Genomic DNA, 18953 nt, shown 5'->3' on the forward strand with positions numbered 1-18953 from the left:
AAGGAAGATGTTTACAGCAAAATATGAGCAGTAGCATTCTAATAGGTTCTGTTTCAGCACAGACATAATTTTTTTTCCATGCGTTTTCATCCAACACCCAACAGCACTTTCTTGTCCTGAGCACCAAATTGCATCTGATTTGTCTTAATGGATGGCAAGGGAGCGAAAGGCTTTTAAAAATCAATGGACAAGAAAGAGTCAATAGAACAATAATGTTAGTGTTAATTCAATCAAATCAGCTGAACGTTGTTTGCCTTTTCTCCTTTAAGTCATTTTGAACGGGACGGACGTTTGACTCGTGGTATTTATCATACTGAGTGAGTTTTTATGTGGTAATGAACAGCAAAATATGAAGCTGTAAACTCGGGTAAACATAATATATTGTTAGAGTGAAAATGTGTGTGTTTTAACATTAATCAATTTCAAAGTGTAATGTTTTTCATTAACAAGTGAAACAAAATAATTACTGGGAAGAAATAGAACCCACTGCCAACAAAAACAGTTTGTGAGTAGGTGCAGGTTTGGAAGAGCTGTGACTTCTCCGTGACAGGCTAGGGGCTCACCCCCACACATAAAACATTCACACCCCGCCTCGAGGACATGCAGCGCTAGGGGGCCATGACTTCATGGAGGGCACGAGAAAATCGCCTCTCCAAGGCACTGTGCACATAGTAGGTGCACGTGAATGTTGCTGAAGGTCTGAACTGCGCATGCTTTCAGTCCTCTCCTACTGTAGTAGGGTTCCTTGTTTAAATAACAAGGAGAGTATTCTGCACTGGGTTGCAAGATGAATGATGAGACAGTGAGTCTATGGATGTGACAGGCTATGGCCATTTAACCATAATTACGGTCTTCCATTTCTTCAGTTCATGTCATTACCCTGGACCTCAGCTTACAATCCCCTCCCTTCCCCCTTGGACAGAAGAGAGGTGAATGTTATAAACTGGAATTAGTACTTCGACTTTTTAAAGGTGCTCATTACTCTAGAAGGAAAAGCTGAATCTTTTAATTAAAAGTTGAAACGGTAACATGTTAGAATGGTAAATAATTGCTTTGGTAATTACCTTCTTTACATTGGACCCTGGGCCAAAGGTAATCTGAGTTCATCATCCGGATGGATAACAGTGACTGGGGAGGCCTGGGTGACCGAAGGAGTTCTTCATTCCGCTAGTTAAAAATGCTAAGAGTCTTCAGGGATCCATCACTTCAGGATTAATTTGGGGAGGTGAGGGGTAGAAGATGCAATCTGTTGTTCTAGACTCTTACGGAAATGGGTTTCTTGAGTTTGCAATTTTGGAAAATACGACAATTACTAAAATGCTGATGAGTATTTCCCCAGCCCTCATGGCTTAAGATTCTCTCATGGAGTACAAGTGAACTCAGGTTGAAATGCCAAGTCCCGTGGGCCCAAGAGAGATCTGGTCTGAGAGCAGGCAGACATTTCAACTGAGAAACTGAAGAATGGGGTCGGCAGATGCCCAGGCAGGCAGGGCCAGAATGAGCAAGCAGAGCCAAGTGAAGAAAGAGAAGTATTGTTCAGATGTGCAGGGGTGCCAGCCAGTTAGGGCCTGGGACAGGGTGATGGGAGCAGGTATGCAATCTGAGCTAACAGGCTCTGGTGGGATAATAATGGTCAGAGCCAGACTCAAAGTGGGTTGGGCATGTGCCAAGGGAGGAGGAAGAAGAAGTGATGGGGCAGTGGACCACCAGTTGCCCAGCTCTGTTAGTGAACTGCTGGAACCCAACGGGAAGGGTATCCCCGAAGTTGTGCCTAGGAGTGGCGCTAGGGGCAGAAAGGTCAAAGGCGAGAAGCAAGATGATTCTCAAGGGATTTGGCTTACTACCAGTGCCTTTAGCTGGACTGTTCTCCAGGGTAGGGCCACTCTGAGCTGGGCCTTTGCTGTAGACCAAGGAGGGCAGGGGCCCAGCTGGGTCTCTTTGTATCATGTGTTTTTTTTTTTTTTTTTTAATTTTTATTTATTTTTGAGAGAGAGAGAGATTGAGAGACAGCAAGAGTAGAGGAGGGGCAGAGAGAGATGGAGACACAGAATCTGAAGCAGACTCCAGGCTCTGAGCTGTCAGCACAGAGCCTGATGTGGGGCTTGAACTCACAAACCTGTGAGATCATGACCTGAGCCAAAGTCAGTTGCTCAACTGACTGAGCCACCCAGGTGCCCCTGTTTTTAAAGTCTGTTGTAAAGCTTCAACCAGTGGACTGAAAACCTCTTGGGGAGCAGGAAGGGCAGGAGTCCCTTGAATTTAAAAGGCACAAGCTCCATAAGCTCAAGTCCTCTCTCTGTCTGTTTCTCTATGTACCTTTTTGCTTCTTTTCCGCATACATGTCTAGATTCAGTTAGCCTGGTGAGGATTAGGCACGTCTTCTGCAGCAGGGGCAACCCAAGCACATTTCTGGCAAGTGGCACCTGGCTCCACAAAATCTGTATTTGTGTAGGCAAATATAGATGAGCAATTTCCAATAAGAATACAGAAAAAAAACACAGGAGTTCAATTTCAGAAAACTGTCTCTGTTGAAAGGTTTAAAATGATACTTTATTGGAGACTTTAGATTGTGGCTATCTTCTAAGGGCTCATCTAAAACAATTTCATGAGATTTCATTTACTACATGTAGGAACAGGGCCAGGTCCCACTGGCCCTCAAGGGAGGAAAGTATGTAGGTGTTTCTTTCTGGGTTCCAGCTAGTAGTTCAATCCATGGTGAGGCAGCTGGTGTAGGGAGATGGGGAAATTCATTCTTGTGAGATTCAATACATATTTCTTGAGCGTCTCCTCTGTGCTTGGCACTGTTTGATGAGCCAGGGATATAGTGAGCAGGAGAGATAAAGTCCCCAGACCCAAGCAGTTTACATTCCAGTGTATTCTGGAGGTGTGTGCGCGTGTGTGTGTGTGTGTGTGTGTGTGTGTGTGTGTGTGTAGACAACAGGCAAACAAGCAAGAAGATACCAGGTGGTGAGGAGCACTGTGGTAAAAACAAAAACAAAAAAGATGATGTCATGAGGCTGACAGGACAGGGGCTATTTTAGGTTGGCTGCTAAGGAAGGACCTCTCTGAGGTGATGGCATTTAGATGGAGCCCTGAATGACAGAAGGAAGATGCTATCTAGGGTCTTTTCTAGCGTAAGGGAACTCCAAGCAGAGGGGCCATCTCATGCAAATCTCTTCAAGTGGAAGCAAGCCTGGAGTGTCCAGGAAAAAGGGACATGGCCATGGTGTTTGATACACAGTGAACACGGTTCACAGGGGTATGAGACATGGTCTGGGTGGTGGGCACTGAGGGTGGGGAGCACGATCTGATCCTAAGGGCAGTGGGCAACGTTTGGGAGGTTTTGCATGAGGCCATGCTTGGCTCAAGTTTAGATGTGATGCCACTATTCTGGCTGCTGAGTGGGGACAGAGTGTAGGGGCTGAAGGAGCACAGAAAGCAGGTGGGAAGCCATGGCATTTGTCCAGGTAAGGGGTGAGGGCAATGGGGGCTGGGATTGCAGCAGTGGAGAGAGCGGCTGGGTCTGGTGTCGCTTCGGTGGAGGGATCACCAGGAAACCTGCTGGGGAAGGACATGGAGTGGGTCAGGGTGAGGAAGCAGGGAGCACTCTTGGTTTCTGCCTTGAGTAAAAGGGGGATGATGGTACATTTTCTGAGATGGGGAAGAAAAAAAAAAGATGTGTAGAGGGAGAGAAAACCAATGCTTGGATTCGAGGTATGTGCTAGAGATGCAAGTGGATATCTGTCAAGTTGGCAGCTTGGATAGATGAATCTGGAATTCACGGGAGGGTCAGGGCTGGACATATAACTTTCAGAGTCATTAGAATATGGAAGGCATTGGAAGCTATTATTAAATAGCTTGTATAAATAATACCTAGTATACCACATATTAAAGATTAGGGCCTTTCTAATGGTTATCAGTGTCTAGGGATCTCTGGTCAGCAGGGAGTGGAACACGCATGGAAATTAGATTTAAACTCTATCCAAACAAGAACCTCTCCTAAAAACAGAGTGTTATCCTGCTTATGAATAAAGTAATACCACTGTCATCCTATTTTCAGGAGAGGAAAGGGTAATTCTTGCCAAGATGTAGGGAAAAAATTTGACATTTAACTTGCCAGTCCTGCTGAACAGCACCAGGAGAGAGAACATGATGCCATCCTGCCCTCAGGGAATTTGGAGCTCCAACAGCAATGACGGTCAAGGAGCTTCAACCAGTCTGGGGGCTCTAAGGACCCAGAATCTCTGTCCTCAGATGAGCGGGTGTGAATTTCTGGGGATGGGGGTATGAAATGAGAGTCGCTGATACGGACAGGTTTTCTGAAGCTAACAAGAGTAAGGATGCAACTAAAAACTGGTGCCTTTGGTTTTATCCACGGATCCTTAAGATGTAATGCAAAAATGCAGATAACCGAAAACAACGGTTAACACAACTAGTTAGAGAAACTGCACAGCTAATCAGGAAATCCTTTGTTGTGCTTTGGTCTGAAGGAGGAACATTTGCTAAAAATCCGATTTACTTGTTTTAAAATGATTCAAACTTAATCATTTGAGGAGAAACATGGCATTCAAGTTCTGTGTTTAATTTTATTTATTTATACATTTTCTCTCTTTTGTGTTGGTGGGGAAAAAAGGCTTAAGCAACAGAGCAGCATATCAGATGTGAGTCCTGACAACTGGAGAGAAAAGAAAAATGAAGCCACTGCGATCGGTCCAGAGTAGTACTTGTAGGTTACGATGACAGGCCAGCTTGCCTCAGTCAGGCTGGCTGAGCCAGCGTGAACTGCGGTCAGTGGTTATTAATCATTTGTCAAAGTCCGCAGGGCTTTATCATCTAATTATAGTTATAAGTATGTTTATATTACACAAACATGTGGCAAAGCTGCAAAGGATTCAAGCCTTAACACAATCGGCAGTGACATTTAAAAAAAAAACAAAAACTACAGATAGGCGATAAATCATAAAGCAAACACTTCAGAAAACCATGCCATTCATTACTGTTTGGGCATTCAGGAATTATTTTCTAAACTGTTTATTTCTATAAACATTGAGAACCTTACAGAGCCTTTGACTACCTTCCCTCCTCCCCCTAATTTTCCAATGAGTTGTAAACATACCAAGTACAATCATCATTTGAAATGAAAGACTGGTTATCGACTCCATCCACATGAACAGACAACCAGAATATAATCACAGCTTATTTTATAAAACCCATTTCTGAACACAAATATCTCAAACTGTTCTGAAGAATCTACATAAACACATAAATGGATGTGCCTAAGGGACAGCTGTAAACCCCACAAACCAATAGATGGCATTTTACAATAAATGACTTAAGGCTGCAAACAGCATTCGTTTGGTAGCAGGTAAGTTTACATGCTAGGAAACATTTCTCAACATGAATGAACTGTGAAATTGTTTCCTCCTACCCAACATGCCTCTAAACTGTATTAGATTATGTTAGCTATGTCTGCACCTTGTCATAGAGGCTGTCACGGTCTCAAACGGCAGTGTGGGTGGACACTGGGGGCGAGGGCCCCAGAAGCTGAGATGCTGCCTTTAGGAAAATCTAGACACAAGGGGATAGGATGAGGTGAACCATGTGTATTTCAATTCCTAGACTGTGAATTTCTCAGGAAATGATTACCATTGTATCCCCACTCCATCCAATGTCAAGCATTGCCCTGTGAGTGCAAGTAGATTCTTATACTCTGAGGAAAACAATCTATGAATATATGTAGTGTTTTAGCTATTGGCATCCTAGAGTCAACTCTTCAAAACCCAAATTTGTCTGCTTTGTGGACTGCATGCTATCTTTAACCTTAATCAGAAGCACATAAAACTAAGAAGGTAGTTATGTTGCAGAGATAAGAATCTTCCCAGAGCAAAATGTAAATGAAAGATTTTGGAGATATTGATCGTTCTGTTACATTAATTAAGCCAATTGGAAACTGACTCTCTAAATATATGTATGTGCGTGGGTATGAGAATGAGTGTGGGTACAAATCTTAGGTTCTTAGGTCTCTGGAGTAGTTGCAGATAGGTCACTGAAGCTGGTGTGGCCACTTCCCCTCCCACAGGGCACCCGCATGCTCTCTCGATGCACCTGCATCCATATATGTCCCCTTCCCCATCATGTTTGCATTACTCTGACCACAGCTGCACTTAATTCAGGAAATGAAGAGACTACTTGCCTCTTGTGTGTTGTTTAGAGCCTTTGCAGGCAGAACTTTCAATCAGGGATTCAGGTTAGATGCTTGTTTATCCAAGGGGCAGACTTGGAAACTTGTCTTTTCATTTCTTACATTTTTTTTTCCATCTTCACTATCAGTATCATTTAAATTTAAAGTTTAATTTTAAAGTTTTGTGTTTAGGGTCTAGGTGTGAGATCTATTTGTAAGAAATGTAGCAAATACAAACCTTAAAAGAATCATAGTTTTCTATTTTAAGTTAAATTACATGTATTACAGGATTCAATTTATCCCATTTTTATATGATCATCTATGCTGACCTTATAATTTTATCATTGTCTTTTTTTATGGTCCAATAATGTCTTTCTGCCAATTCTTCCAAGCTGATGGATTTATGGAGCCAAGAGCCAAACCATGTAATCTGCAAGTTTTTTGAACAACTAAACAATAATTTTCTAGAAAACTGTTGGATAACCTGCTGGCAAATGGGGTTGGCAGCATTTTACTTTTTGCTTTGGATTTTGGCTTTTTATTTTATTATGTAAAAATGTAAATTAATTTTCCCTAAATGAATGAACATTTAATTGGCTAAATAAAATATGCTGTATGTTAGGTTGGTGAATTTTCCTATATTATATCTTTGGGAATCAAATATTAAAAGAGATGTTTAAGGTTATATATTACTACATCTAAACACTAATTAATCCAACATTATGAGATGTATTTTCTATATAGGGCAGTGTCCCTCTGATGGTAGAACTGGATTTCTTACATAAAGTCTATAATGAATCTCATCAAAGCCACAGAATCAGGAACCTGGAAGTGACCTAAGAGAGCATGTAACTCAAATCCTTTCTTTTAAATACGTGTTCATATTATTGGTGAGGTCTGAGCGGGTTGGGAGGCTTGTCTGAGATCATATGGTGGGTTAATAGCAGATTTAGGATGAGAGTTAGGTCCTCCTTCTCCTTTTATGGAAACAAAAGCCTCCACTTTCTAACACGCCTTAGTCTCACTTTTCATTTGTTCAGATTTATAAATTCTGACTACTTATAATTTGGATTGACATTGGATTTCCAGTTACCTTAAAAGTTTACTCATACACAGAAAAAATGTTTATGAGCTGAAGGATTGTAAGAGACACATTTTACATGTCAAGAGCCAACTGATTTTCAGAATGTTAAAACATCTTTTTATATACACTGAAATTACGACCTCAATTTTGAACTCTGTATTATATCTACTTATGATAGTGGCAATTCCCCCTACCAGATAACATGAGAGAATGACCAGATCATGTGTATAGATCAGCAACACTGAGAAGTGATTACTAATGAAGAACATTTACTCTGCCTATGTCATAATATTCTGGGCCCCATTAAAAGTCCTATGAACCATGTAGGTGGTCTCCTGTCAGTTTTACATGGCTTGGCTGGCTGTTCATTGCTGATTGGACCAACAGTGAATACTTGGCCCAAGCTAGGCCAATCACATTCTCTCTCCTGGAAAGTAGGAATTGTCAGGCTGGGCATGTACTTTGAACTGTACTTTGAACTGTAATACATAAACTCAAGAGCTGTCAGACAGCCCTATGTGACTGGAAACAGAGAAAGCTGGTGCTTTGAGACCAGAATGGAACAGACAGGAAGAAGCAAGCAGAGATGGAGTGAGGAAATGCCTGGCTGGCTGCCCTTGGGTTCCAGGAGACAGCCCTGTATTCTTACTTGAAAAATCCTCCCTTTCTCTGTCTTTGTCTGTCTCTCTTTTAATACTAGCTAAGTTGTTTTTGATATGTTCAACCAATGAGTCTTAATTCGGATACTCTGAAATAAACTTTACACTTTAGAGCCAGAGCTACTGTACTATCACTGGTGTTTTGGTCCATTCCATGGCGATGGGACCTCTTACAGTATAGGTGAGAGGGCTTGATAATGAGATTCGTTATAACAACCAAGATCCTGTGGGTAGAGCTCAAGATAGACTGACTTTCAATAAATCCCTAATATTTAACAAATAGTGATAAAGTGATGAGGATTTGTACTGATAATTTATTTTTAGTTTAGAAAATCACTTAATACTACATATATTTCAAAACACAAATTCAGATTTGCTTGTCTTTAGTGAGCCTAAAATAATAGGTTTTGAGAAAGAGAGAGAGAGAGAGAGAGAGAGAGAGAGAGAGAGATGTGCATGTGTGAGCATGAGCGGGGAAGAGGGGCAGAGAGAGAGAGAGGGAGACAGAGAGGATACCAAGTAGGCTCAACGATATCACCTCAGAATCTGCCGTGGGGCTTGATCCCACCAACCATGAGATCATGATGTAAGCGGAGCTCAAGAATTGGACGCTCAACCAAGGGAGATACCAGATGCCCCAATAATGAGGTTTTTCTATATTGACAAATGATGCATAATGTCAATGACATTTTTGAAATAATGAAATAGTTTTGAGATTATTAGCTTTTGAAATTTGAAAACAAGAGAATGGCCTTTGAACTGATATAAACTATCTTGATAAATTTAAAGGGACCAGATAATACAAAAAAATTCATGCCTAAAATGTACTAAACATTACATACCAATTAAAATCAAGTATCTATGCAAATAGAATAATATGAAATAAATTAACATTTAAAGAGAGTTCATTGTGTGCCGAAAACTGTGCTATGAATTTTTCATGTATTCATTCATATGATTATCCCAAAAGTATGGGGTAATTATTATGCCTGGGTGACCTTGAGTTAAATGGCTTGCTCAAAAATCTTACAGCTAGTAAAAGGCAGAGGTGTCACTTAAACCCAGGTAGATTGTTAACCATCACACCACATTCTCAATAACAAAAAGTAGATTGAACTTAGACTCCTAAGGAAAAGAAATTTGGAAGTTCTTTGGAAGTTTTGGAAAACAATTTTGGGAAAACAAGAAAAATGCACAATCTTTAAAAAACATTTTTTTAGTGTTTACTTATTTTTGAGAGAGACAGAGAGAGAGAGAGAGAGAGAGAGAACAAGCAGGGGAGGGGCAGAGAGAGAGGGAGACCCAGAATTTGAACCAGGCTCCAGGCTCTGACCTATCAGCACAGAGTCTGATGTGGGGCTTGAATCCATGAGCTGTGAGATCATGACCTGAGCTGAAGTCGGATGCCGAACCGACTGAGTCACACAGGCACCATGCACAATCTTTTAAATAATTTTTTTAAAGGACACTTAGCTTATTAATGATTCTTACCGGGGATTAGAAGGAGAAGGTGGATTCATTTCTTGCTGATAATGATGACCCTGGTTGACGGGCTGTAAAAGGAAAACGTTTGTGAGGTGCTAATCAGTGTTTGTTCTTTACATATACTTTCACATGCACTCTCAGTGCTGTCATTTTTTCCTGAGGGACGATCTGCAAGGAGGGGCTGTTTATTTTACAGAAGACTCAAAGGTTGTTTTGGGAGATCCAGCAAATAACACGGTGGTACACATGAGAAAAACACACGTTATTTTAATGGCCAGTCACTGCACTAGATCGCATCTATGGTGTAAAATTCACACGTGGAATCTTCCTCCCTGTGGAATTTTTACGCTGTTAACATTCATTGATATTTCCAGCTACAGTAAAATAGAAGATATTTCATGGAGCTCATGTTGCACAGCAAGTATCAGCAATAACTCAGAGACCCAGAGATAGGGAATATATATTTACATCTCAATGTTAGCAAGTTTGCAAGGATAGCCTGAATGTTCACTAATGGAATTACACAGGTAAATCTTAGGTCAAGGTGGTCATTTTCCCCAAGTGCATAATAAAACCTCAAGCACTAATCAGTAAAGTGGAAAAAAAACCCCAAAAAACAAAACGGTGCCAATACCTAAGAAAAATATGAAATCTCAACTTTTCCCTCCACAAGAAACATTTAAGTTACTATTTCAAAGCACCACTAAACTACCACATCCCCAAATAAGCCTTAAACTTTTGCCTCCAATGGAATTTGATGTTTTTCCTTGGTTCTATAAAGGGAGAGAATTCCACTATATCTCTTTTTAAACATCAGCTTGCAGTATTTTTCTCATGTGGTTAACAACCATGTAATTCTAATACAAAAATCATTTTTTAACATTCTCATTTTATTACAAGCTGGAATTTGGTATATATTTTTGAATTGCATTTAGAGGATTTCCATTACTTCCTTACCCAACAGCTGGTTACCTTAACAGTTGGTGTTAAGCCTTTTTCACCCATAATGTGGCCCCACAGGGCTGACTCCAACTGAGGGAAACAGTATGGCAATGGTGCCTGTACATACAGAGCACATATTCCTTATTTTCCACATACTTCTTATTTTAACGGGTCCTAAAATATTAAAGATGTGGGTCATGGGAATTCTTTGGAGTAAACTGTCTCCCTCTATAAATAATCTCTTGGAAGTGTTCCTTTAATTTAAATCAAACACCCTGTCTGATAATCACAGTCACTTAGCCTGACTCTCTGTGATGCACCATGAATTTAAATGCACTCAGATACTTTGGTAATTGAACCGATATCAATGCATCACCATCTCAGTAATAAGAAACAACAGCTGGGAAAACAGTGGAAGGAAAAACATGTCATAAGACATATTTGATCTCACTGGAGAAATAAGACTTCCAGCAATTTGCAAGTGAAATTTAGTTTTATGATTTAGGCTTTATTATTTCACAGCAGAGAAAGGAATTAGCAAGCAAAGGGCCTAACGGGTTCTCTAGAGCATCTCACATGGTTGCAGAAATACTCTTGATAATCTGTTCATTGGTATTCGTCCAGTATTTCAGCTGTACTCGGCTTCCAGTGAATGGGCCTCCCCTGATTCACTTCCAGAGGCCTTTCCATAACTCTCTAAGTACCACAGTGCTGATATTCAGCAAATTTCCATCTTCTCAATTTTATACCATTAATTCTATTTACACCTGTCTCCAACCCCCTTATTCCAAATGACTTACTCCACCCTCTGGAGAATAGAAACGGCTACAGAATCCTATCTTGTTTGTGACTTAGCTCTCACTTAAGACTACACAGACTGACCCTTTCCACATCTGCTCCTGTCTATATAAAAAAACTGATCCAGTGATACAAGGAGTGAAAAAGAACACAGTCAACAAAAGATTCCCATGAATAGTGGTTTCTTAGTGTTAGAAAACAAACAAGCAAAATAACCAGTGGAAATGTTTTGAAGTAGTAAAGATTGCTGATGGGAATGGACAGAAAGGTAAAGGAAAAAATTTCAGTTAAAATAATTGTAGGGTGATGGAACTCGGTCTGAATACCTGATTCCTTAATTTAACTTTTAGTAGTGAAAGCGAATTACCAAGTTGTCACCCCTAGATATTTTATTCAATAACCAACTTCAATTTAGTGATGGCATATTATGGCAGAGCATTCTGACTTACACACATAACTGCTATTAACTGATTTCTACACCCCCAACGCTAGTGACTCCGTCTGGGAAGGAAGAACGTTTTATTTTGGGGTGGGTCCCAAAACCAGGTGGCCTCAATTTCCTTTCTCTGTACATGTCTCCCTATTGCATGATCAGACTCAGGGACTGGAAGGGATCATGGCAATGATGCAGCTAAAAAGCCCCTCCACGATATTTCAATTCCCATAACTTTGCTTTGATGCTTTGAAAGGGCAGTGCTTTCACTAGCGTGAGGTCTTTTTGTTTTCCTAGATCCAAATCAGAATGAATGAGAACGTGCCTAATGGTTTCTAAAAGCTCTCTGAATGTGATGGGGTGGGGTTGGGGGAAGTGTGATGAGCTGTCTGAAGCCACATGTCTCCATCCACAAATGGAAATAGGTATGTTTCGATACATATGCAACAGTAAACCTATTTGCACTATTTCTAGGTAGGTAATATTCTATGAAAGCACAGGTTAAAAAAATAAAATTGGTTTTTTGGCTTTGGAATTCAGCCATATTCAGGCTATTAACACCATAAGAAGCAGCAAAAGAATAGCAACCAATACCTACCAATAACTATGACAATAAGAACAGCACTAGCTGATATTCACTGAGCACATACTCTGTTCCTTGCAGCAATTCTGTGAAACAGACAGGATTAATGACTATCCAAAAGAAGAGGAAATTCAGGCACTGGGTGTTCACCCAAGGTCATGCCAGCCAGGAAATAGTGGAGTGAGAATGTGAACCCAGTTTAGCACAGTTTACCCTTTTAACCATTAGGTTGTAGTGCTTACTCCAGCTCACAGGTTCACCTACAGTGGTGAATACCAAAGTTGTTGAAAACAAATATGACAAACTCAGTTCACCTTATGGCAGAAAAAAAAAAGTGGTCTGAGATATTTATCTGACGTCTAAGACTACTTCCTCACCGTAAATAAAACTCATGTGATTTCTTTCCTAATGAAATGTCACTTTATGTTTAAAATGAAAGAAAACAGGGATGCCTGGGTGGGTGGCTCAGTTGGCTAAGCGTCTGACTTAGGTCATGAACTCATGGTTCATGGGTTCGAGCTCCGCATCAGGCTCTGTGCTGATAGCTTGGAGCCTGGTGCCTGCTTCGGATTCTGTGTCTCCCTCTCTCTCTGCCCCTCCCCCTCCTCAAAAATAAAATAAGCATTAAAAAATAATAAAAAAATAAAATTAAAGACAATAAGTTTTGCCATATTGTTAAATTTGGGACAAACATAAGATATAATAGATAACACTCTGAGAACGAGGGCAGTTTATTTCACGGGGTGACTTTCATAGTCACTAAACACAGAACTCCTCACACATTTCAGTGTTACACTGACTCCAATATCAGTTTTCATATATCATTTCTATAGTGGTATAAGAACATCTGCTCATCAGATTTATCTGCAGCTTAGCACAACCAACTCCTTACCTTTTTTAGTTCAAGAGAATTAAAAGAAAACTCATTACACCCAAAGAGAATTGAGAAGTTAATGAATGTGTAGATCAGAACAAATTAAGAGCTATTAAGTATAAAGAACCTGAAATGCCAATATATTATATATTGGACACGTAGCAGCGAGCAATCATTACGTAAAACGCTGATATGCTGATGAGCAAAGAAATGGAACAGATCCTAGAAACGCAGGCCCTGGTCCTTTTGGTGGCGCTGTTGCTATGCACTAGTGTCAGGAAAACCCAAATTCCTAAAATTTGCCAGGAGCACAAGAAGCTTTGCTTCCCCATGATCAAGCTGCTAGAAATTCTGGGGTGAGGGAGAGAAGAGAAGGCTAAATAAAAGAACAGGAGATAAGATAATCCTGCCATGTTAAAAGGTAAAGACAATATTTTCATGTTGTTATGTAAAACCTATGAAAATGGCAAAAATGTTGCAAGGTTAATCAAGACCATAAATAACTTGTCTGAGAACCTCACCATATGCTTGTAATTTTATTAAGTGCATTTTGCCTGGTTTCTCCAAATAGTATGCTCTGCAATGTGCCATGTTGATGGATGCATGCGATGAGCGTTTTTTTTTTTTTTTTTTTTTTAAACAAGCTGAGGAGAGTTATGTGCTTGATATTAGATTATGGGAATTCTTAACTTGAAGGAATGATGGCTTTAGGGTATCTGCCTACAGGGTAGCATGCACATGAGGAACGCTTTTCTTGAATCTAGGGTAAAGGCAGGACAGAGAAATAATGAAAGAGTGAAATAATAAAATAATGGAAGGGTTTATTTGTAAAGCTCTGAGGGGTAAGTCTGGATTTCAGTGGTTAAGCTCACATCCAAACAAGCATAGTAGAACCTCTACCTATCCTTAGAACCCTCAGCGGTCACAAAAAAGGGAAATGTCCTAGAAATCTTTTCTGATCACTCAGGTGGCCCTTTGAGGAGAATAACTTTGGGGGAGCAGCAGATAAGAGCTGTGCGTGTACTCTGCTAGGCACTGGGCATGTGCATTCCCCATACCCATTCAGTTCTCACCACGCCAATAAAACGAAGCCCTTTTACTACTCCTAAGTTTACAGGCGATCGTGCCAGTAAATGGAAGAGCTGGGATCTGAGCTCAGGTTGGCTGATGCAGGGTCTACATTCTTTTGGCAAGAAGCTGCTACCATTAATAGCTACTCTTTTTCCTTAAAAAGAAACCATACACATACCCACCTACCCATGACACGGTTTTATGCTATTGTCAATCAAAAGCCCTCACCAAAATAAAATTCATTTAAGAATCCATCATAAGCAACTCCTAACTCCCTTCCTAAGGCTTCCCAGAGCCAAGTTTTTAAATAAATCTCATGAGAGCTACTCCTAACGGAAACCCTCCAAAATTGATTACTTGTAGCCTGGTTTCCACAGAAGTTGTAAAGTATTGTTTTAATTGAATTTGGTTCTAAGTTAGAAACTTTGAAAAATTTGTCTGTCAAAGGCCAATGGATTTCTCAGTAGGCTTGATTTATTTAGCAAAAGATGCCTACAAAAGCCAATTTGCTATGAGAAATATGGTTACATTTAATTACACTTTTAAATGACTAATTTATTATGTCTAAACACCTTTTAAACAGTACATATTACTCTGAACTGTACAGATGCTGAGAAAAGCTAAGGAATCAAAACTGGTAGTAAACACAATAGATTTTGCTAAAGACTCTTCATTTTACTTTGCATAGGCTTTTGGGTTTCAGACTGCAGTGTGTGAAGTAGTTACGTAAAGATGCTAAATTGAATGTGACCTGCTTAAATCTCCTTTTTAAACCATTGGTCATCAAGCCCTGAGAGATTTCTTTCCTTTGTGTATTTAATATCCATTTATCAAACTTGAATGTAAAATATTACCTGCATTGGTCAGGGTTTATTTAAGCAAAGCCAAGTTGATGTTTATTTTGGAATTTTGATGAAAATTATGCTATTGTAGAGTAAAAAAAGAGAACCTTTTAATACTTCTGGTTTATTCATTCAATCTGTGACCAACAACCAGTGATTGAAGGTGACCTCATGCCAGGCACTGGACTCAGCACGGTCCTGCCTTCCGAGAACTCAAAACCAGGCCTGGGGCACACTGCTAACAATGGTTCCCTGATGTGGTAAATGCTAACACCGAGCCTGAAGATAATGGGAACCCACAGAAGGAAGCAAATAATTCTGTGCAGGGTGGTTGAGGGTCAAAGAGGGTTTCATGAAGCAGTAATGTTTGAGTTGGGCCTTGGAAGACAAGGGGTGCTCCAGGTAGAGGAGAGGGGTGGAGGGTCTCCAGGCAGAGGGAAAAGCATGATGAGCAATGACACGATTGACACGATCTGGACAAGGGCATCGCATGATCTGTGCAAGCTGCACAGTGTAGCCAAAGTATGGGGGAGTTCTGTGTGTCTGCTGGGTAGGGGTTGGTAGTGATGGTGGGATAAGCAAAGAGTTCTGTTTAAGGTGATGGAGAAACAAAGAGATTATCCTGTTAAAGGAGAGACTCCACCCTCACGTCCATAGATGAAATTCTGTTCCTTTTCAGAACTCGGAATTCCTTTCCCCCTCTTTCCACATGGTGAGCGTGCACTCATTCTTCAACTCTGGCTTAACTGTAGTCTTCTCTGTGAAACAGGTAGAATTAATTGTTCCCTCTGATGTGGGTCTCTCTTCTGTATCTATTATAGAACTCTTTATTCTCTTATCACTACTGCCCCGACTTACGGGTAGCTGTTTACTCTCTACCTCCCTCCAACCCAGTGAACATCTCAAGGCTGGGTCAAGCCTTATTTGTATCCCCAGCACAGTTCACAGCATACTGTACCACTCAAAAACAAAAGCCAAAGCAAAAAACAAATATGTGGAATGAATTAATGTGGGACAGATAAGCTAGGTTGAGGTGAGAGTATAAGAGCACTCTAGCTGGTCTTAAGGGCTGCTTCAAGTTAACACACTCCTTACTTGCTGCCTGAAGGCCCCTGATCTGTAACAGAACTAACATACTTTCTTTGAGATTTGCAGACCACTGGTCTTGAGGAGTGAAGGACCAGAACCTTCCCAGAGCACAGAGGCCAGCAAGTCTGTCTGAAGTCACCTTGGCTTTCCGATTAGCCCAGCAAATTTTGGCAAAATGTTTTTCTTTTTCAGGTCACACAAAAGATTTTACTGACCTCCCTCTGTGTAGCTGTAGAACTTGCCCTCCTTTGTGGAAAGAACAGTGCTTCTTTGCATCATGAAACAAGAACTGGACCCCCTCACACAACCCCTGAGCCCTGAGAGAATGTCTGTAGCTGGCACCATCGAGTCTGCGTGTGATCAACAGATGTTACTGGCCACCGCACTCACTCTGCTGATTAACTGCCCTAAACTCCTTTAAAAACTCCTGGGCCATGCAGAAACCTTGGAGTTGCCCTTTGGCCAAGGGTCTGCTTGCTGGCCTCCTGAATAAAGCTCAAACTCCTTTCCTTTCCTTTTTTTTTTTTTTTTTAAGTAGGCTTTCACGTCCAATGCAGGGCCCAACATGGGCTCAACGTGGGGCTCAAAGACTTGAGCTGAGATCAAGAGTCAAATGCTTAACCAGCTGAGCCACCCAGGTGCCCCTACCCTTTCCAATCCAAACTCATCTCTCGAGTAATGATCTTTCAGGTGATGGGCAGGTGAACTTGGGTTCAGGAACAAGAGTGTAATGGAGATATTCCTGTCTGTTAGTAGCAGAAAGGAAGGTCTCTTACAATGAGGCCTTGAGAAGCTACAGCAGGCTTTAGAGCTAAGTCTGAAGAGACAATCAGGTATGAGGTACAAGGATGTGTGCAGAGTGTGTTCTGGAAGTTATAACTTGGACCAAAAGTGTGGAACGAAAGCTGAGGAACAGTGAGAGATGAGCCCAGGGAGTGGGGCAGGTCTCAGATCATGGGGGGTCTTGTATTTTGCCTAAACAAAGAGGCAATGGGAAGCTAGGAAAGGCTTTATGCAGGGAAGAGATAAGATTAGATCTGGGCTTTAGGAAGATCACTAGTGTGAATAATAAAGATAATAATGACAACTAACCTTAATTTACCAAATGCTTATTATGCCTCAGATACAGTGCCAAGTGCTTTACAAGGTCACAGCTTGGATTTGAACCCTGGCAATTTGTTCTCAGAGCAGAGGCTCCTCACCATCAGGCTGTGGTGCCTGGCCTGGAGGCAGAGAGGTAGCCAGGAGACTATGGAAGGAATGTGGATGAAAATAAAGTGCCAAAGCTATGGTGTTAGGTAGTGAGGGGATTTGGAAATGAAGGGGTGGGAGAAGTGGAGGTGTCCTCCACATTTCTGGTTTGAGTGCCAGTGTGGATGGTGGCACCACTGAGATACACAAAAAGCAGGAGACCATCATGATCAAATTATGAGTTTGTTCTTCTTTTTCACCCTCCCTGTACAACTTCTAAAGGGAAAGGCATGAGCTCTCAGACCACAATGGTTCTTGCAAATTGCTCTATTTAAACTCTGTATGAACAACAAGATGCAGTGTTCATTAAGAAATGCAATTTTCCATTTGGTGATAGTTCCAATATTGAAATAGGCTGAATTTGATGCAATAATAAACATATCTTATGAATACCAAAGGTAGGCTTTTCAATTATTTTCTCTGTCTAAAAAATAGACTGTTTTCAATTTCTCATTTGGTCAAATGGAGGGGTTATTAAGTTCATTACCAACGATGTTATTTTTGGCCACGCACTTTCAGAGCGGAGCAGTTGTTGTGCATGAGGACTTCAGTCCTTGCCAGAACAGGACAGGGATGAGAACGCCGTATCCAGGGCAACCAAGAGCTCAGCCTTTTCAGTCCATAAATAATCATTCCTCAGTTTGCCCTTTGTAATGCTGGTCTCCAAGTTACTTCACTACAGAAAGAGCTTGTTTAGGGGGCCACTGCTCTTTTTCTTACTTTCCATTTAAATGACTGCTAAGGATTATTTTATAAGAAAGGCCATATTTCAATTCCATTCTAAATTATATTGGCAAAAGTCTGCAACTTCTTTTTTTTTTTAAGTTTATTTATTTATTTTGAGAGAGAAAGAGAGACAGAGCATGTGTGCATGCAAGTGCACACACAAGTTGGGGAGGGGCAGAGAGAGAGGGAGAGAGAGAATCCCAAGCAGGCTCCATGCTGTCAGCACAGAGCCTGACGAGGGGCTTGATCCCACGAACTGTGAGATCATGACCTGAGCTGAGATTAAGAGTTGGACATTTAACCGACTGAGCCACCTAGGAGCCCCTGCAACTTATTCTTATGTTCTTAGCTCTGGCTCCAAGGATACTCTGAGTAACCAGCACACAGGGATATTTTTCTTTGGTGCGGGGAGAGGGGGCGGGGGGGGGGGGGAGGGGTAGATACTTTGGCACCAAGGCTGCTGGAAGAGTTATACAGGCCTGATCATTCAGTTTAATGAAAATATAACTAAGGCAAGAGAAGCCTGCCCCCACGTCTTGTTAGAGCCAATCTGAATTCGTCCTCCATGAACACTTGTTAAGTACTCTCCAGAGCAAAAATCTCACCTTCTGCTGGATGTAGCACTTATTTGGCAAATTAAGTCCCACATTGAGAAGTCACTTTATCATGGTGGTTAGAAGCTCAGACTCAGGAGTCCTGCCAAGCTAAGGCTGAATCATTTCACTCAAGAGTGTCAATTTTCCCATCTGGAAATGGGAACTCAACAGCATTTACCACACAGGACAGCAGTAAGGAATGGATTAGATAACACATGTAAGGCCTAGTGCCAGAGCATCTGAGATTTCTAAGACCTACAAAGATGCTGGAGACTTGGGAAAAAAAATTTCTTGGAAGGAAAATCGCAAAATTAATGAATATTTAATTCAATACTTAAA

The 18953-nt window shown here is 41.0% G+C and overlaps 1 protein-coding gene across 20 annotated transcripts in view; it reads right to left on the reverse strand.

Moving 5' to 3' along the window:
- The window catches only part of CFAP20DC (CFAP20 domain containing), a 239585-nt gene that overhangs the window by 37860 nt on the left and 182772 nt on the right, over positions 1-18953 (reverse strand). For 13 of the 20 annotated variants that reach the window (XM_060631445.3, XM_060631457.3, XM_060631460.3 and 10 more), the window contains 2 exons: positions 9416-9477; positions 2525-2977 (listed from right to left, as the gene is read on the reverse strand). The exons of 2 other annotated variants lie outside the window; for them this stretch is intronic. In XM_060631445.3, the coding sequence (XP_060487428.3) occupies positions 2698-2977; positions 9416-9477 (342 nt within the window). In that variant the 3' untranslated portion in view covers positions 2525-2697. Of the gene's footprint in view, positions 1-2524; positions 2978-9415; positions 9478-18953 lie in introns of those variants that run through there. 5 more of the 20 variants (XR_009609728.3, XM_060631462.3, XM_060631448.3 and 2 more) reach the window with 1 other exon arrangement.

The sequence above is a fragment of the Panthera onca genome, chromosome A2 (assembly GCF_046562875.1).
Source record: "Panthera onca isolate mPanOnc1 chromosome A2, mPanOnc1 haplotype 2, whole genome shotgun sequence".
Taxonomy (NCBI): Eukaryota; Metazoa; Chordata; class Mammalia; order Carnivora; family Felidae; genus Panthera; species Panthera onca.